General features: G+C 55.3%; 3 protein-coding genes across 3 annotated transcripts; all 3 read left to right on the top strand.

Moving 5' to 3' along the window:
• Nucleotides 1–2,493: 2,493 nt before the first annotated feature.
• SPATA24 (spermatogenesis associated 24) lies at nucleotides 2,494–10,444 on the top strand. Its single transcript, XM_010388115.2, has 6 exons — nucleotides 2,494–2,642; nucleotides 4,512–4,577; nucleotides 5,145–5,275; nucleotides 5,360–5,430; nucleotides 10,069–10,171; nucleotides 10,282–10,444. The coding sequence occupies exons 1-6, from the start codon at nucleotides 2,526–2,528 to the stop codon at nucleotides 10,409–10,411; spliced, it is 618 nt and encodes a 205-aa protein (XP_010386417.1). The 5' UTR covers nucleotides 2,494–2,525; the 3' UTR covers nucleotides 10,412–10,444.
• Nucleotides 10,445–10,645: 201 nt separating this feature from the next.
• PROB1 (proline rich basic protein 1) lies at nucleotides 10,646–16,628 on the top strand. The gene is given in 2 exon segments (XM_010388114.2): nucleotides 10,646–14,735; nucleotides 14,738–16,628. Coding segments are annotated over 2 exon segments (3,045 nt in total). The 5' UTR covers nucleotides 10,646–12,136; the 3' UTR covers nucleotides 15,184–16,628.
• Nucleotides 16,629–17,328: 700 nt separating this feature from the next.
• Nucleotides 17,329–19,907, top strand: MZB1 (marginal zone B and B1 cell specific protein). Its single transcript, XM_010388113.2, is given in 5 exon segments — nucleotides 17,329–17,424; nucleotides 17,426–17,530; nucleotides 18,894–19,018; nucleotides 19,344–19,454; nucleotides 19,554–19,907. Coding segments are annotated over 5 exon segments (567 nt in total). The 5' UTR covers nucleotides 17,329–17,355; the 3' UTR covers nucleotides 19,711–19,907.
• Nucleotides 19,908–20,134: the final 227 nt, after the last annotated feature.

Raw genomic sequence — 20,134 nt, 5'->3', positions numbered from 1 at the left:
GTTCGTGGGGAAGGCTCAGGGATCACTGCCCCAGAGGAATGTGCAGCTTTGTGCAAGGTGATTCAGGTGAACATTCACATTTGGTACACCAAGTTCTGAGAGGCGTCTGTGCTGAGGCACACAACCTACACAGTGCCCTCTACGCACACTCTCCAGTACAGTAGCCAGTAGCCGCACATGGCCATTTAAAGTAAAATTTTTTTAAATGTTAAAGAGCTGTGATTAAGGTGATCTTGAGAAAATTAAAAAAAAAAAAAATTGAAAGCAATGTCTCAGTCACATGAGTTACATTTCAACTGCTGAAGAGCCACATGTGGCTAGTGGCTACTGAGCTGAATAGTACAGATGTAGAACATTTTCATCACTAGAAGTTCTATTGAACAGTATTGTTCTAGGCCCTTTAAGAGAGGTCAGCCAGGAACAGTGGCTTACGCCTGTAATCCCAGCATTTTGGGAGGCCGAGGTGGGTGGATCACCTGAGGTCAGGAGTTTGAGACCAGCCTGGCCAACATGGTGAAACCCTGTCTCTACTAAGAATACAAAAATTACCTGGGTATGATGGCAGGTGCCTGTAATCCCAGCTACTGGGGAGGCTGAGGCAGGAGAATCGCTTGAACATGGGAGGCAGAGGTTGCAGTGAACCAAGATTGCGCCACTGCACTCCAGCCTGGGGGACAGAGCAAGATTCCATCTCAAAAAAAAAAAAAAGAAAGAAAGAACATGGTGAAACCCCGTCTCTACTAAAAATACAAAAAATTAGCGGGGTGTGGTGGCGGGCGCCCGTAGTCCCAGCTACTTGGGAGGCTGAGGCAGGAGAACAGCATGAACCCGGGGGCGCGGAGCTTGCAGTGAGCCCAGATCGCACCACTGCACTCCAGCCTGGGCGTCAGAGCAAGACTCCGTCTCAAAAAAAAAAAAAAAAGAAAAAGAAAAGAAAGAGAGAGAGAGGTCAACAGAGATGGCCTTGTCTCCAAGTCCATGAAAATAAATGCAAGAAACAAAACAAGGGCTGCTGCTGAGAGAACCACAGGGACGGCCAAGCTTGTCAGGCCGCTAGGGAGTTTTGGGGAGCAGCTTGAATGACTTACCCTGAGCTTTCTGCCTCCTTTCATAGTCACTGGTAACTTTTTTTCCCAAACTCCTTGTTAGTGTAGTCATTTCCTACTTGGGGGTATCACATTCCATGACTTCCATCCATGACATGCAACAAAAATGCAGCACAGCATCCTGGTTAAGAACATGAACTCCAAGCCCACCGTGGTGGCTCATGCCTGTAATCCCAACACTTTGGGAGTCCAAGGCAGGCGGATCACCTGAGGTCAGGAGTTCGAGACTAGCCTGGCCAACATGGCGAAACTCTGCCTCTACTAAAAATATGAAAATTAGCCGGGCGTGGTGGCAGGTGCCTGTAATCCCAGCTACTTGGGAGGCTGAGGCGGGAGAATCGCTTGAACCTGGAAGGCGGAGGTTGCAGTGAGCCGATATCATGTCCCTGCACTCCAGCCTGGGGGACAGAGCGAGACTTCATCTCAAAAAACAAACAAAAACATGGACGCTGGAACCAAACTGCCCATAGCAGAACTCAGTTCCACAACTTACTAGAGTGACTTTGGGCAAGTTATTCATTCTCATTCTCATAGAGCCCGGGTAAAAAGGGGCTAATAGAAGTTCTATGAGGGTCACATGAAATAATATAAACATAATGGTGCCACGAAATAGTGAACACAATATATATTCGCTTTGATGTTCTCCAAACCTAATCTTATTTGGGTTTCCAAGAAAAAAAAAAAACCTTCAAAAGAGACTTGGTGAGTGTGTGTAATCACCGTATCCTTCCCTGACTTCATTTTACTAAACTCTCCTCCTTCAAGCCCTCTTCAGTCCTCCTAATCTCTTCAGGGCTCTCCTCCTGGTGTGGTGGCACATGGCTCTAGTGCAGCTGCCCAGAGCCTGCTATCAGAGTGTGAAGACTTTGATCTCAGGTGAAGCCATTCTCGTTTTTTATCTTCTTCTATCTTCCGTGCTTAGGCCCCCCAAGTACTAAGTGTGTTCCAGAAGGCTGGAATATCATACAATGGAGGAAATTTGGAGATTAGGATAAAGATTTGGAGAAAGAGGCATAAGAAGCTAAAGATGCAGGAGTTGCCTATGCCGGCTCTTGCTTCGTGGTCATGCAGCTTAACAGGCCCTGGGTGAAGGCCGAGGGCTGGTGTTCTGAGTGTTGCTTCCTCGCAGTCAAGGAAAGTACAAGCTGGGCCCTGCCGGCTTCTCAGGACTGCGTGAGAAACAGAAGATGTAATAAAAACGCAATTTCCTATAAAATTAAATGTCTTAGGGTTGTTAGCAGTTTCCCCGCCCCCAGGCGGCTCCTTTAAGAGGCGGCTCCTCGCCCCTCTAACAGAGGAAGTTCCCGCCCCCCGTTGCCAGGGTGCTCTGTGGCGTCGCATTCTCATTGGTGGGCGACGGCGGGGAGCACCCCCCCCCCCCCGAGGCAGCCATTTCCAACTAGCTGGCGGGGGCGAAAGATGGCGACGCCCCTCGGGTGGTCGAAGGCGGGGTCAGGATCTGTGTGTCTCGCCTTCGATCAACTGCGGGACGTGATTGAGTCTCAGGAGGAACTGATCCACCAGCTGAGGAACGTGGTATGCAGCCAGAGGAGCTTGGGGAGAGGCGGGGCCGGATGCCTCACTGATGGGGGCGGGACCAGAACCTGTTCCGATGCGGGGCCGTGGCTAGAACGCATGGCCCATGGCGTAATCAGGAGGAGGCTGGGCTCGGTCGGTAGGGGTAGAGCCAAAAAGAGGCGGACTTTCCTGAACCAGGGAATTTTAACTAATATCAAGCCATAGTCTCCCTTCCGTTTGCCTGGTTGCTGCAAGAGCTGGTAGAGTCCCTGAGCCTCAGTTTCCCCATTTTCAGTGAAGATGACGTCACTGAGTTCCCATGGGCCTCGTGTGCAGGCAGAGAAACTGTCATCCCTTCTATTATGGACACCCTTCCGCAGAGTCAAAGGCAGTGCCATGATGAATGCAGTAAGCGCAGATTTGGCCCTTGCCAACGATAACTTAGGGGCCTCCAAGAAATTTACATGCCTTAGCTTTTGCCTTCTCAATCAAACCCCAGCTAATGGGTGCAAAGCATTGCAGCCACAGATTACCTGGGTAGGCATGATAGAATCCTGGCCAGCTGGAGTTCATGGTTTTTCTGGTTTTGTTTTTCTGTCTTGATAAGAAGGTTGAGATGTATCTCCATCTCAGAAATAAAATTGGCTTCACGGCCGGGCGCGGTGGGTCAAGCCTGTAATCCCAGCACTTTGGGAGGCCGAGACGGGCGGATCACGAGGTTAGGAGATCGAGACCATCCTGGCTAACATGGTGAAACCCCGTCTCTACTAAAAAATACAAAAAACGCCGGGCGCGGTGGCTCAAGCCTGTAATCCCAGCACTTTGGGAGGCCGAGGCGGGCGGATCACGAGGTCAGGAGATCGAGACCATCCTGGCTAACACGGTGAAACCCCGTCTCTACTAAAAACTACAAAAAAAAAACTAGCTGGGCGAGGTGGCGGCGCCTGTAGTCCCAGCTACCCGGGAGGCTGAGGCAGGAGAATGGCGTGAACCCGGGAGGCGGAGCTTGCAGTGAGCTGAGATCCGGCCACAGCACTCCAGCCTGGGCGACAGAGCGAGACTCCGCCTCAAAAAAAAAAAAAAAAAAAAAAAAAACTAGCGGGGCGAGGTGGCGGGCGCTTGTAGTCCCAGCTACTCGGGAGGCTGAGGCAGGAGAATGGCGTAAACCCAGGAGGCGGAGCTTGCAGTGAGCTGAGATCCGGCCACTGCACTCAAGCCTGGTCAGCAGAGCGAGACTCGGTCTCAAAAAAAAAAAAAAAAAAAAAAACTGGCTTCACATCTATTTCTCATTCTAAGTTGTTCTTAGACAATTTCTTCCCTTCTGGGAAGTTGAATGTGGAGGAAAGGGGAGAGAGACATGTCCTATTTGCTACCCTAATGCTCTAATTCAACAAAATGTATGGAGCTCTAGGCACTGAATTGCCTTTGATTCACTGAAGGTACCCAGGTCTTCCTCTTGGCAGCTGACGATGGCATGGGTGTCCCCACCATCCAGAGTGCTTTTCTGTCTATCCCTTTTCTGGCCCACCCTATATAGCAGTCAGATCTCAGGTCTAATGTCCCCTTCTCCAGAAGCGATTCTGACCCTTCCCCAGGCTGTGTTGGTACCTCTTCTGGGCCCCAGATCCCCTTATGTCTCCCCATCAAGGCACACAACATGTTAGAAGTGCTAGCTGTGGACTGCCTCCTCCATGAGACTGGCTGCTCCTTGAGGACAGCACTTATTGCTGAGTCTCAGTTTATCTGTGGAACTGAATTCTCCCTTCCCAGGGCCTCAGTCTCATCCTACCACAAGCATTATCCTGTTGTCCGCTTTCGGTCCTGGTCCCTAGAGGGCACCCCTTCTACTCCAGCCCCAGACCCTCCCTCAGCCAGGCTCTGTTGCAGATGGTTCTCCAGGACGAAAATTTTGTCAGTAAAGAAGAGTTCCAGGCAGTGGAGAAGAAGCTGGTGGTAAGTAAGGGCCTCTGCTGTCTCCTAATCTTCCCCCTTTTCCCAGGACCCCTGTGGTTAGACTCATTAAGTATTAGCCTCTGACGATGGGTGTGGTGGCTCACAACTGTAATCCCAGCCCTTTGGGAGGCCAAGGCGGCAAATCACTTGAGGTCAGGAGTTTGAGACCAGCCTGGCCAACATGGTGAAACCCTGTCTCTACTAAAAATACAAAAAAATAATAATAATAATTAGCCAAGCATGTGTGGTGGCAGGCGCCTGTAATCCCAGCTACTTGGGAGGCTGGGACAGGAGAATTGCTTGAACCCAGGAGGCGGAGGTTGCACTGAGCTGAGATCACACCACTGCACTCCAGCCTGCGCAACAGAGTGAGACTCTGTCTTAAAAAAAAAAAAAAAGTAAAAAGAAAGGTCGGCCTCTGAGAACCTCCAGCTCTAGTAGCAAGGTGGCCAGAATCTCCCTGTGCCCTGGCTTCTATGTGTCTGTCTGAGAAGCGGGGCTGGTTAAGGGAGTCTAGGAGACCCAAGGCGGCCCAGGGTAATGAAGTGACTGCTGCCACCCCTGCAGGAAGAGAAAGCTGCCCATGCCAAGACCAAGGTCCTCCTGGCCAAGGAAGAGGAGAAGTTACAGTTTGCCCTCGGAGAGGTAGAGGTGCTGTCCAAACAGCTGGAGAAAGAGAAGCTGGCCTTTGAAAAAGCGTGAGTGGGCCTCAGTAGGGGGTGTGGGTTTTGGGGGACACACCTGCTTGCTAGCCTGCCCACCCTCCCATCTTCCCCACCCAGGCTCTCCAGTGTCAAAAGCAAAGTCCTACAGGAGTCCAGCAAGAAGGACCAGCTCATCACCAAATGCAATGGTAGGCGGGAGGCCCGTGCTCTCCACCACGGTTATATAAACGGGCTCTTTCCTAACCACCCAGTGCCTGTGTCAAAGGCAGGGTTTCACTCTAACACCTGTCCCCAGCTGAGGATACAGGCAGGCCCAGGTGGGCCACACCTTCGAAAAGGCCTTAAGGGACCAGGCAGGCCACGGAAATGAGGGAAGCAGTCGGTGTACTATATTCTTCACCGCCATAAAGGAATGGGCTTGCTCCCATTTTTCCTGAAACATACAACCTTCTTAGTCTACCTTTTGTTTTCCCACTTTGGGTTACTCCTAACTCTGATACAAGAGGAACACAGGGCAAGCACTGTCCTATTTGGGACTTGATCCTTAGTCTCAGGGTCAGGACTCAATAGGGAAGGGTACACATGGTGACAGGGGGATAGGACTGCCAGATCTTTAAAACAGAAATTAAGAATTATTTATATTTTTCTAAGACTGGGTGTCACTATGCTGCCCAGGCTGGTCTCAAATGCCTGGGCTCAAGTGATTCACCCACCTCAGCCTCCCAAGTAGCTGGAACTACAGGTGTGAGCCACCATGCCCAGTGAAACCAAGTTGTTTTGTTTTGTTTTGTTTTATTGAGATGGAGTCTTGCTCTGTTGCCTAGGCTGGAGTGCAGTGGCACATGGTTTACTGCAAACTCCGTCTCCCAGGTTCAAGTGATTCTTCTGCCCCAGCCTCCCGAGTAGCTGAGATTACAGGTGTGCACCTTCACGCCTGGCTAATTTTTATATTTTTGGTAGAGATGGGGTTTCACCATGTTGGTCAAGCTGGTCTCGAACTCCCCACCTCAGCCTCCCAAAGTGTTGGGATTATAGGCATGAGCCACTGCACCCAGCCAAAATCAAGTTTTAATGGAAGCTTTTCTGACTTTTTAGTGTTGACAATTGATTTTGAAATTTTAAAACTATTGTGTAGGCCAAGTAAAATATCTGTGGCTGCCAGTTTTCAACTCTGCTCTGTGCAGATGCCTGTGGGCCACTTGTTTGGCTCAGTTGGTGCCATAAGTTGTGGGGCACCTTCAGAGTCAGCTACACGGTGTCCTTACACCTCAGGAGCCCCGTTTATTTCTTGGAATGCAAAACTCCCGTTACCCAGTTTAAGTATGGGCTGGGTGCAGTGGCTCATGCCTGTAATCCCAATACTTTGGGAGGCCAAGGCAGGCGGATCACATGAGGTCAGAAGTTCAAGACCAGCCTGGCCAACATGGTGAAACCCCATCTCCACTAAAAATACCAAAAATTCCCCAGGTGTAGTGGCGGGAGCTTGTAATCCCAGCTACTCGGGAGGCTGAGACAGGAGAATTGCTTGAACCTGGGAGGCAGAGGTTGCAGTGAGCCGAGATCGTGCCATTGCACTCCAGCCTGGGCAATAAGAGTGAAACTCCATCTCAAAAAAAAAAAAAAAAAAAAAATGTAGGTATGAATTCCAGGCACAACATCTGCTTTGTTCACTGCAGCAGATCTCCAGTAGGCCAGAGCGCAAGCACAAGAGGTTCAAGGTCCTTCCTGGTGAGGCTCCCACGTGGAGCCTTGAGTAGCCTGCCTTTTACCAATTCAGCCTTCTCTCTCCCCTGGTGAGTGCTCTCACTGGGAAGATGCCAGCAGGCTGACATCTTGATCTGGCCAGGCAGGCTGACAAGTCTCATAGTAATTTGGTCACTGGGTCCTGCCAGGGCAGGGCCCAACAGGCAGTCACTGCCCCCATGCTCAAGGCCATTGGTCCCCTCAGTCTTGCCCTCTCCCTGGGCATCCCCTTACTTCCCAAAAAAGAACCTGGGGTTCTTTCCTGGTGGGGCCAGAGACATCCTTCCCCTAGGTAATTTCCTTCCAACAGAGATCAGTCAAGCCCACGGGGCTTTGGATCTGCTTGTTGGAATGTATGTGTGTCATGGGGACAGGTCCTGGATGCCTCCCCCAGAATATTCTAAACCCCTCCAGTGGGACACAAGCCCTCTTGAGCCAGTCTGGTGATGTGAACCTCACCCTGGCCAGTGCCTCCCACCCCATCCCTACAAACTCCCCTTGTGTGGTTTAGTTTGGTTTTTACACTTACATAGTTCTTCACTCTCAAAGGGATTTTCTAACCATTCTCTCATCATCAGGAGCCACAGGCTTTTATTTTCAAAGAGGCACACAAATTTCTTATTCTTTTTCCCAAACGAACTTCACAAGTAATTAATCCCACTTAGCTGGACGCCTGGGAAGGAGGTTCAACAGTCCTCATCCCATGACCTAGTGAACTCATGTCTTCATTCTCTCCCTCCACCTGTCTCTCCTCCTTTCCATGCTGTGCCTTCACTTTTTACCAGGTCTTCTCTTTTGAAATCTTAAATGCTTAGACATTTCTGTATTTTCAGAGTTTGTGTTCTAGTTAATTAATCCTTGTCCATCCTTTTTTTTTTTTTGAGACGGAGTCTCTCTCTGTCGCCCAGGCTGGAGTGTAGTGGCGAGATCTCGGCTCACTGCAAGCTCCACGTCCCAGGTTCATGCCATTCTCCTGCCTCAGCCTCCCAAGTAGCTGGGACTACAGGCGCCTGCCACCACATCTGGCTAATTTTTTGTATTTTTAGTAGACACAGGGTTTCACCGTGTTAGCCAGGATGGTCTCGATCTCCTGACCTCATGATCCGCCCACGTTGGCCTCCCAAAGTGCTGGGCTTACAGGCGTGAGTCACCGCGCCCGGCCTGTTTTGTTTTGAAGCGGAGTATGGGTCTGTCACCCAGGCTGAAGTGCAATGGCACGTTCTTGGCTCACTGTGACCTCCGTCTCTCTTGGGTTCAAGTAATTCTTCTGCCTCAACCTCCAAAGTAGCTGGGATTACAGGCATGTGCCACTACACCCAGCTAATTTTTGTATTTTTAGTAGAGACGGAGTTTCACCATGTTGGTCAGGCTGGTCTTAAACTCCTGACCTCAGGTGATCCATCCGCCTTGGCCTCTCAAAGTGCTGGGATTACAGGCGTGAGCTACTGTGCCTGGCCCCTTGTCCAACCTTTAAAGACAGTAGGATTTTCTTTCTGTGGGAATCAGAATTTTCCAGGGTGCCATGTGGGGCAGTTATGTAAATGAAGCACCCCAGATCCCTACAGTCTCCTTGGATTTTGATCCAACACAGAAAAATTATCATTTATTTATATATTTATTTATTTATTTATTTATTTATTTATTTATTTGAGACAGGGTCTTGCTCTGTCACCCAGGCTGGAGTACAGGGGCACAGTCACACCTCATTGCAGCCCCCAACTCCTGAGCTCAAGTGATCCTCTTGCCTCAGCAAGTAGCCAGGACTACAGGCACGTTCCACCACCATGCCCAGCTAGTTTTCTTTTTTTTTTAGTTTTGCAGAGGTGAGGTCTCACTATGTTACCCAGACTGGTCTCTTACTTCTGGGCTCAAGCCTCAGAAAGTCACCTTTGCCCAAATGTACGATTAATCTGGGGGTAGGCTTTGCCACTAGTATCTCACTGGTTCTTCCCTATACCACTGTGGGATAGGGCTGTCTCTTTCCCCATCTTTGAAATGAGGAAACAGGTCTGAAAATCCAGGCAACTCCATCTTCTCCCATCAACCCTGAAGCCCTAGCAGAAGGCTGGGCATCTAGCCAGCCCCCAGGAAGTTTAGTTGGACTGGATTGAACTAGGTCATGTTTCTAAGTCCTAACGCCCCAGGAACATCCCATTCATTCGGTCTGCAAATATACTTTTTGTATACCTACTATGTGCCAGGTACTGTTTTAGGCATTAGGGATAAAGGCGTGAATAAAACAAAGATCCTTGTCCTTGTGGACCTTACATCCCAGTATTGGAGAAGACAGATGAATAAAGTATATGGTATGTTAGGTAAAAGTGTTAAGAAAAATAAAGCAGGATGTCGGGCATGGTGGCTCACACCTATAATCCCAGCATTTTGGGAGGCCGAGGTGGGTGGATCACCTGAGGTCACGAGTTCGAGACCAGCCTGGCCAACATGGTGAAACCCCATCTCTACTAAAAATACAAAAATTAGCCAGGTGTGGTGGCAGGCGCCTGTAATCCCACCGAGCTACTCGGGAGGCTGAGGCAGGAGAATTGCTTGAACTCGGGAGGAGGAGGTTGCAGTGAACCAAGATCATGCCACTGCACTCCAGCCTGGCAACAGAGCAAGACTCAGTCTCAAAAAAAAAAAAAAAGAAAGAAAAGAAAATAAAAGAAAAAGAAAAAGAAAGCAGGAAGAGGGAGTAGGAAGTACTGGGAAATGTAATTTTTAGATGAGGGAGAGTTTCTCCAAGGAGGCAACATCTGTAAAGACCTGCTGGAGTTGAGGGCAGGTGCCATTCATCTTCCAGCCTTTGGGCAGGACTGCCCACCTCTCTCCAAGGACCTTCTCCTGCCCTCATGTGGGTCCTCTGGTCCAGAATAGACTTGTGAAGTCACTGACAACAATCCTCAAACACTGCACTCCCCCAAGACTGCATAATAAACTCATTCATACTAAGGTATTAGCAGTTCTTCATGGAGAACTCCTGGGTGGGCAGCCAAGCTCTGAAAAGCCCCATGAGGGAATGCCTTATCTCAGGAAGGAGCCCTGGGATGGGAACCACCCCTCCTCCCTGCCTCTCTCCCCCACAGAGATTGAGTCTCACATTATAAAGCAAGAAGATATACTTAATGGCAAAGAGAATGAGATTAAAGAGTTGCAGCAAGTTATCAGCCAGCAGAAACAGATCTTCAGGTGAGGGGTCTGGGCCTGGCTGGGGGTGTTGATGACACTGGAGAGCCAGACCTCTGGCCCCTACGTACCCTGGGCTGTCCACAGCCCACCACCAGCCGGCTCCGTTGCAGGAATCACATGTCTGACTTCCGGATCCAGAAGCAGCAGGAGAGCTACATGGCCCAGGTGCTGGACCAGAAGCGTAAGAAAGCCTCAGGGACGCATCAGGCCCACAGCCACCAGCATCCCAGGGAAAAATAAAATGGCCGCCACTTTCCTGTTCTCTGGCTATAATCCCCAGCCTCTGCCTTCTCTGCTCCGGGAGTCCCCAGGCTCTAGCCCCTGCTACTTCCCTCCCTTTTGGGTAGTGGTAGGGGTCCACAAGGTGGGGGCTTGTAGCCTAGGGGAGGAGCTGGGTGTTTGTTGTCTGGTAGGCACCACCGCTTCCTTTGGGTATTTAATCCCTTCCTATATAAACAGCCCTGGTTACCCGGTAACATCCTACCCCACTCCCAGTGTCCTGGTAAATTTAACTCTCCCAACTTGACTACAGGGCTGGAAGCCCTGACCAGAAACTTCAAAGACAGTGGGTTCCAGAACCACAAGGAATTTGGGAAGTCCGTTTCTATCACATGATAATAATGTTATACCTGCAAATTGCATTTGCACCTGCTGACCCTCCCCCAAACAAATAGGAGCTTCACAAATGGGAGGAAGAGAAAAGACAATGCTGTGTGTGGTTTTAAGGTGGAGAAACAATCTGGGAAGGGACCTGGACTTGCACAAGTTGCACAGGCAGGGCTGGATGGGATGGTCTAGCAACATTCTTTCAGAAGCCATCACTGAGTGTCCCCTAGATTATCATGAGGACACACCCAGGCAGAGGACCCACTTCAGGGGTCAGGTTAGCCCAGTGTGGCCCGTCCTGGGTCAGTTTGAGGCCAAGTACACAGGAGGGGTCAGTGTTCTTGCTCCAGGGCCAGCTGGGGCCTGAGTCATAGCAGGACCTTGAAGCCAGAAGTTTAAGGGCAAGTGGTGCCCACAGTTGTAAGACAATGACAGGTGGTGGCTGCCTCCCCACCAGTGCCTGTCCCCAGGGCAGGTCCTAAGGCTGTGGGGGCTGAAATTAGGGCCTTGTGAGTACCTGGGGGAGCACAGGGCTGTTCTGGCCTCAGGGGTCTTTGGAGCTGGGACCACAAGCTAATTCGAAGCTTCCCATGGGACCCCACATCGGTATCCAGGGCCTGTTCTAGGTGCTGAGGCAGATTGTGAAAGCTAGAGCTGTCCACTCCAGCCCCTTCCGATAGGTCCCACTGAGGGCAATGGGTCCAGCCAGAGTAGTACCTTCCTGAGGCCCTGAGGAGTCAGGGAGGCCTCTATTGGTCGGTACTCCTCACTCTACTGAAGGTTGGGGATTGGGGAGAGTGTAACTGGGACCAAGGAAGGTGGTGTGTGCACCCTTAGGAGCTCTAGCTGAGGCCAGCAATAGCAATGGGGGGGTCCCCTGCAGTGATGTTAAGACACCCGGGGCTGAGGGGAAGATGAAATTGCTGGCTCTACCTGAGTCTCCTGGTCTGAAGGTCTGGCTCACAGCCTGAACCGCACATAGCAGTGCCTGACTTCAGGCGGATCCCTGCTGGGCTTCAGTTTCCTCACCTGTGATGGGTGGAGTTGGGCCTAACTCCTGGCTCCAAGGCTTCAAAAGTTGGGCCTGCCATTACCTCACCTGCCTGTCCGCCAAAACTTGGAGCCCACCCCAGGTACTCCGGCTTGTGCCTGAGAAGGGTGTTAGTTGGGCATGGGGGCTGGACAGGGAAGGGTGCAGGGCCCAGGTCTCTTCTGCTGCAGGCGCCGCTGGCTCAGGAGTGGACGCGGCCGCTTTAAGGCGCGGTGACCCCACGGCATCCTCGGGCGGGGCGGGGACAGTGCCGGCGCCACCAGCGGAGGCGAATGCGAGGGAGATAGTGCGCGGCGTCCGGCCCCACCATGCTGACAGCGCTCGCCCCGCCAGCCTTGCCTGGGATCCCGAGGCAGCTGCCCGCGGCCCCCGCGCGGCGCCAGGACTCCTCTGGTTCGTCAGGCTCCTACTACACGGCTCCGGGTTCTCCGGAGCCCCCGGACGTTGGGCCGGACGCGGAAGGCCCAGCGAATTGGCCCTGGGTGGCCCCTGGGCGGGGGGCGGGTGCCCAGCCTCGCCTGTCCGTCAGCGCCCAGAATAGCCGCCAGCGGCACGGGCCCGGCTCGGGTTTCTCGCGAGGCCAGGGCTCCGGCCCACGGCCACCCCAGCCCCAGCTGCGCACGCTGCCGTCGGGGGAGATGGAAGTCATCTTCGGCGTCGGGCCCTTGTTTGGCTGCTCCGGTGCAGAGAATCGCGAGGCACAACAACAGCTCACGGAGCCGGCCTTCATTAGTCCTTTGCCGCCGGGGCCAGCATCTCCCGCTCCTGTCCCACGTCAGTCCCAGGCCCCAGATGGTGGCTCCCGCTGGGCCACCTACCTAGAGCTGCGGCCCCGTGGGCCAAGTCCTGCCGCCCCAGCGCAGTTCGAGTGTGTGGAAGTGGCTCTGGAGGAGCGCGCCGCACCCGCCAGGCCCCGGACGGTGCCCAAGCGTCAGATCGAGCTGCGCCCCCGGCCCCAGAGTCCCCCGCGGGCGGCCGGCGCGCCGCGCCCCCGGCTGCTTCTGCGCACCGGCTCCCTGGACGAGTCGCTGGGCCGCCTGCAGGCCGCCGCGGGCTTCGTGCAGACGGCGCTGGCCAGAAAACTGAGTCCCGAGGCCCCGGCCGCGAGCAGCGCCACCTTCAGGCCCACGGGGCTGCCGGAACCTGCGACCCGGGAAACGGCCCGCAGCACCCGCGTGGTCCTGGAGAAGACTAAGTCTCGGCCACTTCGCGTACAAGATAATTCGGCCCCCGCCAAAGCCCCGAGGCCGTGGCCCAGCCTCCGCGAGCGAGCGATTCGGCGCGACAAGCCTGCGCCCGGGACGGAGCCGCTGGGTCCTGTTAGCTCTAGCATCTTCCTTCAGTCAGAGGAGAAGATCCAGGAGGCGCGGAAGACTCGGTTCCCGCAAGAGGCGCCGGATCGAACTGTCCAGAGGGCACGGAGTCCGCCTTTTGAATGTAGGGTCCCCTCGGAGGTTCCGAGTAGGGCTGTGAGGCCAAGGAGCCCGTCCCCGCCGTGGCAGGCTCCAAATGGGGCTGTACGGGGTCCTCGCTGCCCGTCGCCCCAGAACTTGTCCCCGTGGGATCGGACTACTCGGAGGGTGAGTAGCCCATCGTTCCCTGAAGCCTCCTCCGCGTGGGAAAATCAGAATCTTGCCGTCGAGGAAACTGTCAGCAGGAGAAGCTCTTCCCCTCCGATCCGTTCCCAGTGGAATCAGTGTGTTGCCGGGGAAAGGAGCCCGTCCCTCGAAGCCCCTTCCCGGTGGGAGATTCCACATTCGGCAGTCGGGGATGCGGTGGAACCAGGTAGGAGCCCGTCCCCGCCGGCCTTCTTCCCGTGGGAGGCTCCAGATCGTCCTATTGGAACTTGGGGCCCATCTCCCCAAGAGACGTGGGACCCCATGGGGCCAGGCGCATCGATAGTATTTACTCAGGAAGCTCAGAATGGGTTAACTCAGGAGGAGTTGGCACCGCCTACACCGTCCCCACCCGGGACTCCAGAACCAACAGAGATGCAGAGTCCATCCACGCGGGAGATTCCGGATCTTGCCTTTGGAGGGAGTCAGCCGTCCCCAGAGGTGGCAGCACCCGAGCCGCCCGGCAGCCACCTTGTCGGCACCCTGGACGCCGATAAGTGCCCGGAAGTCTTGGGTCCTGGAGAGGCGGCCTCGGGACGTCCGCGCGTGGCCATTCCGCGGCCTCGAGACGTGCGCAAGTTGGTGAAGACCACGTACGCGCCAGGCTTCCCGGCAGGAGCCCCAGGCTCAAGGCTACCTGCGCCTCCTGCCGACCCCTGCGGGGAGGAGGGCGGCGAATCCAAGACGCAAGAGCCTCCGGCACTGGGGCCCCCGGTCCCGGCTCACTACACTTCCGTTTTCATCAAGGATTTTCTACCGGTCGTGCCGCACCCCTACGAGCCTCCAGAACCGTCCTTCGACACGGTCCCCCAGGACGCCTCACAGCCCAACGGGGTCATGCGGCGGAGGGCAGAGAACAGCACAGCAAAGCCCTTCAAGCGCACAGAGATCCGCCTGCCTGGGGCCCTGGCCTTGGGTCGCCGGCCCGAGGTAACCTCGGGAGTGCGAGCGCGCGGCCCTGGAGGAAAGAACAGGGATGCAGAGGCCCAGCGCCTTGTCCCCGACGGGAAGGGTCGGACCAGCCCTCTAGGCGGCGCCCGCAGCTCATCCCAGCGCTGCCCCGTAGGGCCAGCAGGAGTCCGATCGCCCCGCCCCAGCTCCCCTCAGGTGCACGCCAGCCCGAGCCCTGGGATAGCACCCAAACCGAAGACACCTCCTACGGCCCCCGAGCCCCCGGCTGCCGTCCAGGCGCCACTCCCGCTGGAGTCCCTGGCGTCGGCGGGCAGGACGGCCCCTGCCCAGCCCCGCGCTGCCTCGGCGCCTCCCACAGACCGGTCCCCGCAAAGCCCCTCCCAGGAGTGCGCAAGCCGCCCGGGGCCGCGCCCCGGGGGAAGGTCTTGGTGGACCCCGAGAGCGGCCGCTACTACTTCGTGGAGGCGCCGCGTCAGCCTCGGCTGCGGGTGCTCTTCGACCCCGAGAGTGGGCAGTACGTGGAGGTGCTGCTGCCGCCCTCGTCCCCTGGGCCGCCCCACCGCGTCTACACCCCTCTGGCCCTGGGCCTCGGCCTCTACCCGCCCGCCTATGGGCCTATATCCAGCCTCTCCCTGCCACCGTCCCCGGGCCCACAGGCTCTCGGCAACCCCCAGCTACCCTGGGTCTCTGAGGCAGGGCCCCTGGACGGGACCTACTACCTGCCAGTGAGCGGGACCCCCAGCCCCGCACCTCCTCTGCTCTTCTGTGCGCCGCCCTCCAGCTCAGTGCCCACCCAGCCCGGCAAGGGTTCCTTGTTCCCACTGTGAGGCCCCGGGCAGATCCCCATGGAGTTGGAGCCCTTGGATGGCCTGGGAGGTTCTGGCATCCAAGCCCCTACCCTCCTGTCTTTCCACTGCCTCTGTCTTTAACCCATCCCAGCCAGTCGTCGGACAGGAAGTGATCTTCAGAGAATGAATCTGAGCCCCGAGGCTGGTGGAGCTGGAGTCACCCAGGAAGTGGCTGCCTACTTCCTCCCCCAACGAAATTATGTATCCCTTTCCCAGGCATTCCCAGGGCATGGTGTGGTGTGGTGTGTGGGTGTGTGTATATGTGTATATGTGGGCAAGCAAATAGGGAAAGTGAGGCATCCCTGGGCTTGTCCCCAGAAGCCCATCAGAGGAGGTGCTGGAGCTGCCCTGTGGCAGCAGGAACGGAGCAGCAGGAGACAGGGTGGGGAACTGTCTGCCTTCCCTGTTAGCAGGCCCAGGTGAGGTGAGGCTGGCCAGTGCCCCTGGTGAGGTGGCAGGAAGGACCCTGGCTGTCACATCTGCTCTTAGGAAGAGGAGCTGAGCTTTGGCCCTGGAGGCTACTGGGGGGAAAGTGGCCAGTACAGCCCCAGGCCAGGCTGGTTCTGAGAAAGGGAGCTAAGGCAGGGGGACAGCAAGTGGAAGCAAAGCAAAGAATACAGAGAGGGCCTGGGTCAGGGGTGAGCCTAGAACTTGGGGTGGGAAGATGGGGAGCCTGGGCCTCAGAGCTGAGCTGACTCATTTTTGGGCCAGGGGTGGGGCTTCTGTCCCCGACCCCCTACATCGGGAGTAGGTGAAATGGTCATCAGGAAGGTCTGAGAAGAGGGAGGGTTGGGCTCTTGTCCCACAGGAGTCTCTTGACCCCTCTGTGTGGTTAGAAGGTGGGTTAGGGCTGGCAGTAGAAGCGATACCGCTGGTGGAGTAGCCAGAGGGACCTGCAGCTCTTGGCAGATTCCACTCCCCAGTAACAGATGTGGCAACAAGGCCCAGAGAGGGGCTGGCCCTACAGAGCAGTCACAGCAAGGGACAGGGCCCAGAGCCTGCACTTCAGTTGCCCTGAGATTCCAGGAGCCTCTGAGGGAGATGAGGGGGGTCTACATGAGGTGGGAGGTGGTGTGCGTGGGGGTCTGTGTATAGTTCTGAACCAGAAATGGTTGGCCCTTGCCAGCCTGGTGTGTGATGTGATGAGTTTGCGAAGGACAGTTTCCATGAGAAGCAGTGGCAAGGATGGGGATGGATGCCTTCGTTGTTCCAGGCCTGTCAGGGGGCCCAGGTGTCTAGCAGTCCCTGCTCTCTGCCCTGGACTGGAAATTGACTAGGAGAGCTATGAATCAGAACAGCTGGCCGTTTTCTGGCTAGAGACACCAGCTCCGATGGCATGGAGGCCCTGGGGCCACCCCAGGTGCCTTTACCTCATCCTGGTGTGTAATAAATCACTGACCATGGAGCCATGATGGCTGAAATAACTGGTGTGAGGTGCCTGATTTCCTGCCATGGCCTCTCAACACCCTCCACAGTGTCCTTCCATGCCTGGGTATGGCCTGGGTGGAGGGGACCTCAGGGCTAGGGAAGGAGACCATGTGTGTCTTAGAAACACTGTAGCATCCCTGTCTCCCTGAATTTGCCTCCCAGGAGGCTGGCAGCCACACCTCATTCCTTCTGGTGGTTGAGTGGCCGGGGGCCTTGGGTCAATCAGGCTTGGGTTTCTCAGCATGGCCCCTCTAGCTACGTGGCCTTGGATTTGTCACCTCTCTCTGAGCCTTTGTGTTGGAAGAGGCAGAATAAACATGACAGTCTTATTTCTCAGAAAGGTCAATAAAAAAAGATGACGGCAGCCAACCAACTCTTCCCACAAGGTACTCAGCAGAGTGCCTACCACTTAGCCAGATCACAGGATGTGGGAGGTATGGGCCCCTATGTGTTCCTGCCCAGGCCCAGCCCCTTTCCTTGCCTCATTGCTCCCTATCTGTGAAATTGAGCTGAGATGGCTGGAGCCAGGGTCCAGCTAGAAGACATGCCCACGTGGCATCTTCAGGGCCCTGGAGGAGGGAGTGGGAGGAGGATGGGAGGGGTGAGGTGTCAATTCCCCATTGGTCTAGGCCAGGTGTTCTGTGGCAGTCCCCACACCACACAACCACACACACATCTGCACCTCAGCCACATCCTACACTTGCTGACCTGGCTCCTGGGGCCATGAGGCTGTCACTACCATTGCTGCTGCTGCTGGGAGCCTGGGCCATCCCAGGGGGCCTTGGGGACAGGGACCCCACTCACAGCCACAGCCCCACAACTGGACGATGAGGAGATGTACTCAGCCCATATGCCCACTCACCTGCGTTGTGATGCCTGCAGAGCTGTGGCTTACCAGGTGAGTCCTTCACTCACACCCCTTCTCAAGCCAGACCCCTCAATCCACCTCACATTCTACCACCAGCCTTTGATCCCCGATCCCTACCACTGGGCATCAAACCACAGATGCAGTCTTTAATTATATTCCATGCCTCAGTTTACCCATCTGCCTGCCCAACAGAGAGCAGACAATCTGGGAGGCTTCCATCGTATCTTGAGACCCCAGGGAATCACTCACTTGTCCTTAGGCTTCTCCCTTTCCAGGCCCATCCTTGGTTCTGGACTCCCTCCCCAAACCTGACGGGGCGACTTTGGCTATGTGTACATGGTGCACGTGCACACGTGTGAGCACCTGCACGTGAGTATGCGTGTGTCTGGGTTCACACACCTGCTGAGCATGCCTGCGCGCCAGTGTCTCTGTGAGGTGGGGGCCTGGGAGTACTTGTGCTGTTAGTTTTTCTTACTTTGTTCTTGTGGTTAAACTTTTTTTTTTTTTGAGACGGAGTCTTGCTCTGTCACCTGGGCTGGAGTGCAGTGGCCGGATCTCAGCTCACTGCAAGCTCCGCCTCCCGGGTTTATCCCATTCTCCTGCCTCAGCCTCCCGAGTAGCTGGGACTACAGGTGCCCGCCACCTCGCCCGGCTAGTTTTTTGTATTTTTTAGTGGAGACGGGGTTTCACCGTGTTAGCCAGGATGGTCTCGATCTCCTGACCTCGTGATCCGCCTGTCTCGGCCTCCCAAAGTGCTGGGATTACAGGCTTGAGCCACCGCGCCCGGCCTATTCTTGTGGTTTAAAATGGCATATGCTGGCCGGGTGCAGTGGGTCGTGCCTATAATCCCAGCACTTTGGGAGGCTGAGCGGGGCCGATCGCCTGAGCTCAGGTGTTTGAGACCAGCCTGGCTAACATGGTGAAACCCCATCTCTACTGAAAATACAAAAAATTAGCCGGGTGTGGTGGCGCCCCTGTAGTCCCAGGTACCTGGAGGCTGAGGGAGGAGAATTGATTGAACCTGGGAGGCGGAGGCTGCAGTGAGCTGAGATCGCGTCCCTGCACTCCAGCCTGGGCGACGGACGGTGTGAGACTCTAAATAAATAAATAAAAATAAAATGGCACGTGCCACTGGGCAGGTGTGCCCTGGAGGAGGGACCCCAGTGCCCAGGCCTCACCTACCACTTTAGCATTTCTTTCCCATCCCCCACTCCCATCCCAGGGAGCTTTGGGGACTGGGGGAGGGGCCGTGCAGCAGCCTCACAGGTGCTTCCTGCTCAAACAGCTCTCTTGCCGCCTTATTCTCCCCAGAGACTCTGCTCCTATCCTCCCCACCTCCCCCTAACTGAGCAGCAGTCCTGAGGCCCTGCCTCCCAGTGCCTCCTTGTTCCAGATGTGGCAAAATCTGGCAAAAGCAGAGACCAAACTTCATACCCCAAACTTTGGGGGGCGGCGGGAGCTGAGCGAGTCGGTCTACACGGATGTCCTGGACCGGAGCTGCTCCCGGAACTGGCAGGAGTGAGTTGAAAATCCTGCCCCTACCTCCCTCCTCCAAGGGCAGGCCTGGTGGGTGGAGATTCCCACTCACCTGCTCACACGACACACACTCCACTAGGACCCTGGTCCAAGGAAGGGGCTGGCTGGGATGAAGTCTGGGCTCTGGAGCTGAGAGCAAGTGAGAGAGCAGATGGCCAGCAGACAAGGTCACCTTGTGACCTTGGGACAAGGCTTTCCCTCTCTGAATTCCGCAAACACCCAGCATGCCCAGCTTGGTGTGGAGAAGGGTCTCTCCCTGGCTAGGCTCCTGCCAAAGCTGTACTCCTCTCCTCTCCACTGCCACCAGCTATGGAGTTCGAGAAGTGGACCAAGTGAAACGTCTCACAGGCCCAGGACTTAGTGAGGGGCCAGAGCCAAGCATCAGCGTGATGGTCACAGGAGGCCCCTGGCCTACCAGGTGATGCCCGGGGTTTGGGGATAGAATGAAGCTCCTGGAGCCTTGGTTTGCCCCACTGTGGGCTGGGCAGCATCTGAGGCTCCCACTGGGCTCCCCTAGGCTCTCCAGGACATGTTTGCACTACTTGGGGGAGTTTGGAGAAGACCAGATCTATGAAGCCCACCAACAAGGCCAAGGGGCTCTGGAGTCATTGCTGTGTGGGGGACCACAAGGGGCCTGCTCAGAGAAAGTGTCAGCCACAAGAGAAGAGCTCTAGTCCTGGACTCTACCCTCCTCTGAAAGAAGCTGGGGCTTGCTCTGAGGGTCTCCACTCCCGTGTGCAGGCAGCCAGGAGGGCAGGAAGACCTTGCTCTGTGCTGCCATCCTGCCTCCCTCCTCCAGCCTCAGGGCCCTGGGGCCTGGGTGGGAGCCAAGGCCTTCCCCTCTGGACTCAAATAAAACCCAGTGACCTCACTTCTTTTCTCTGCAAAAGGTGCTTGGGGTGCTGGGAGTGCAGACATTGGTGTTTCTTCTGATGTCCCTTCTAAGGAAGAAAAAAAAAAACTCAAAATCAATTTTTTTTTTTTTTGAGACAGTCTCTGTCGCCCAGGCTGGAGTGCAGTGATCTCGGCTCAATGCAACCTCCACCTCCCAGGTTCAAGAGATTCTCCCACCTCAGCCTCCTGAGTGGCTGGGATTAC

This window comes from Rhinopithecus roxellana, chromosome 3 (assembly GCF_007565055.1).
Source record: "Rhinopithecus roxellana isolate Shanxi Qingling chromosome 3, ASM756505v1, whole genome shotgun sequence".
Classification (NCBI taxonomy): Eukaryota; Metazoa; Chordata; class Mammalia; order Primates; family Cercopithecidae; genus Rhinopithecus; species Rhinopithecus roxellana.
The sequence above is the reverse complement of the archived record's forward strand: the minus strand, read 5'-3'. Positions and strand labels throughout refer to the sequence as shown.

Coding starts and splice junctions, on each gene's coding strand:
- SPATA24 (XM_010388115.2), top strand. CDS start 2,526: ATGGCGACGCCCCTCGGGTGGTCGAAGGCGGGGTCAGGATCTGTGTGT. Junction 5,431..10,068: donor GCTCATCACCAAATGCAATG/GTAGGCGGGAGG, acceptor TCTCCCCCACAG/AGATTGAGTCTCACATTATA. Junction 10,172..10,281: donor CAGCAGAAACAGATCTTCAG/GTGAGGGGTCTG, acceptor GCTCCGTTGCAG/GAATCACATGTCTGACTTCC.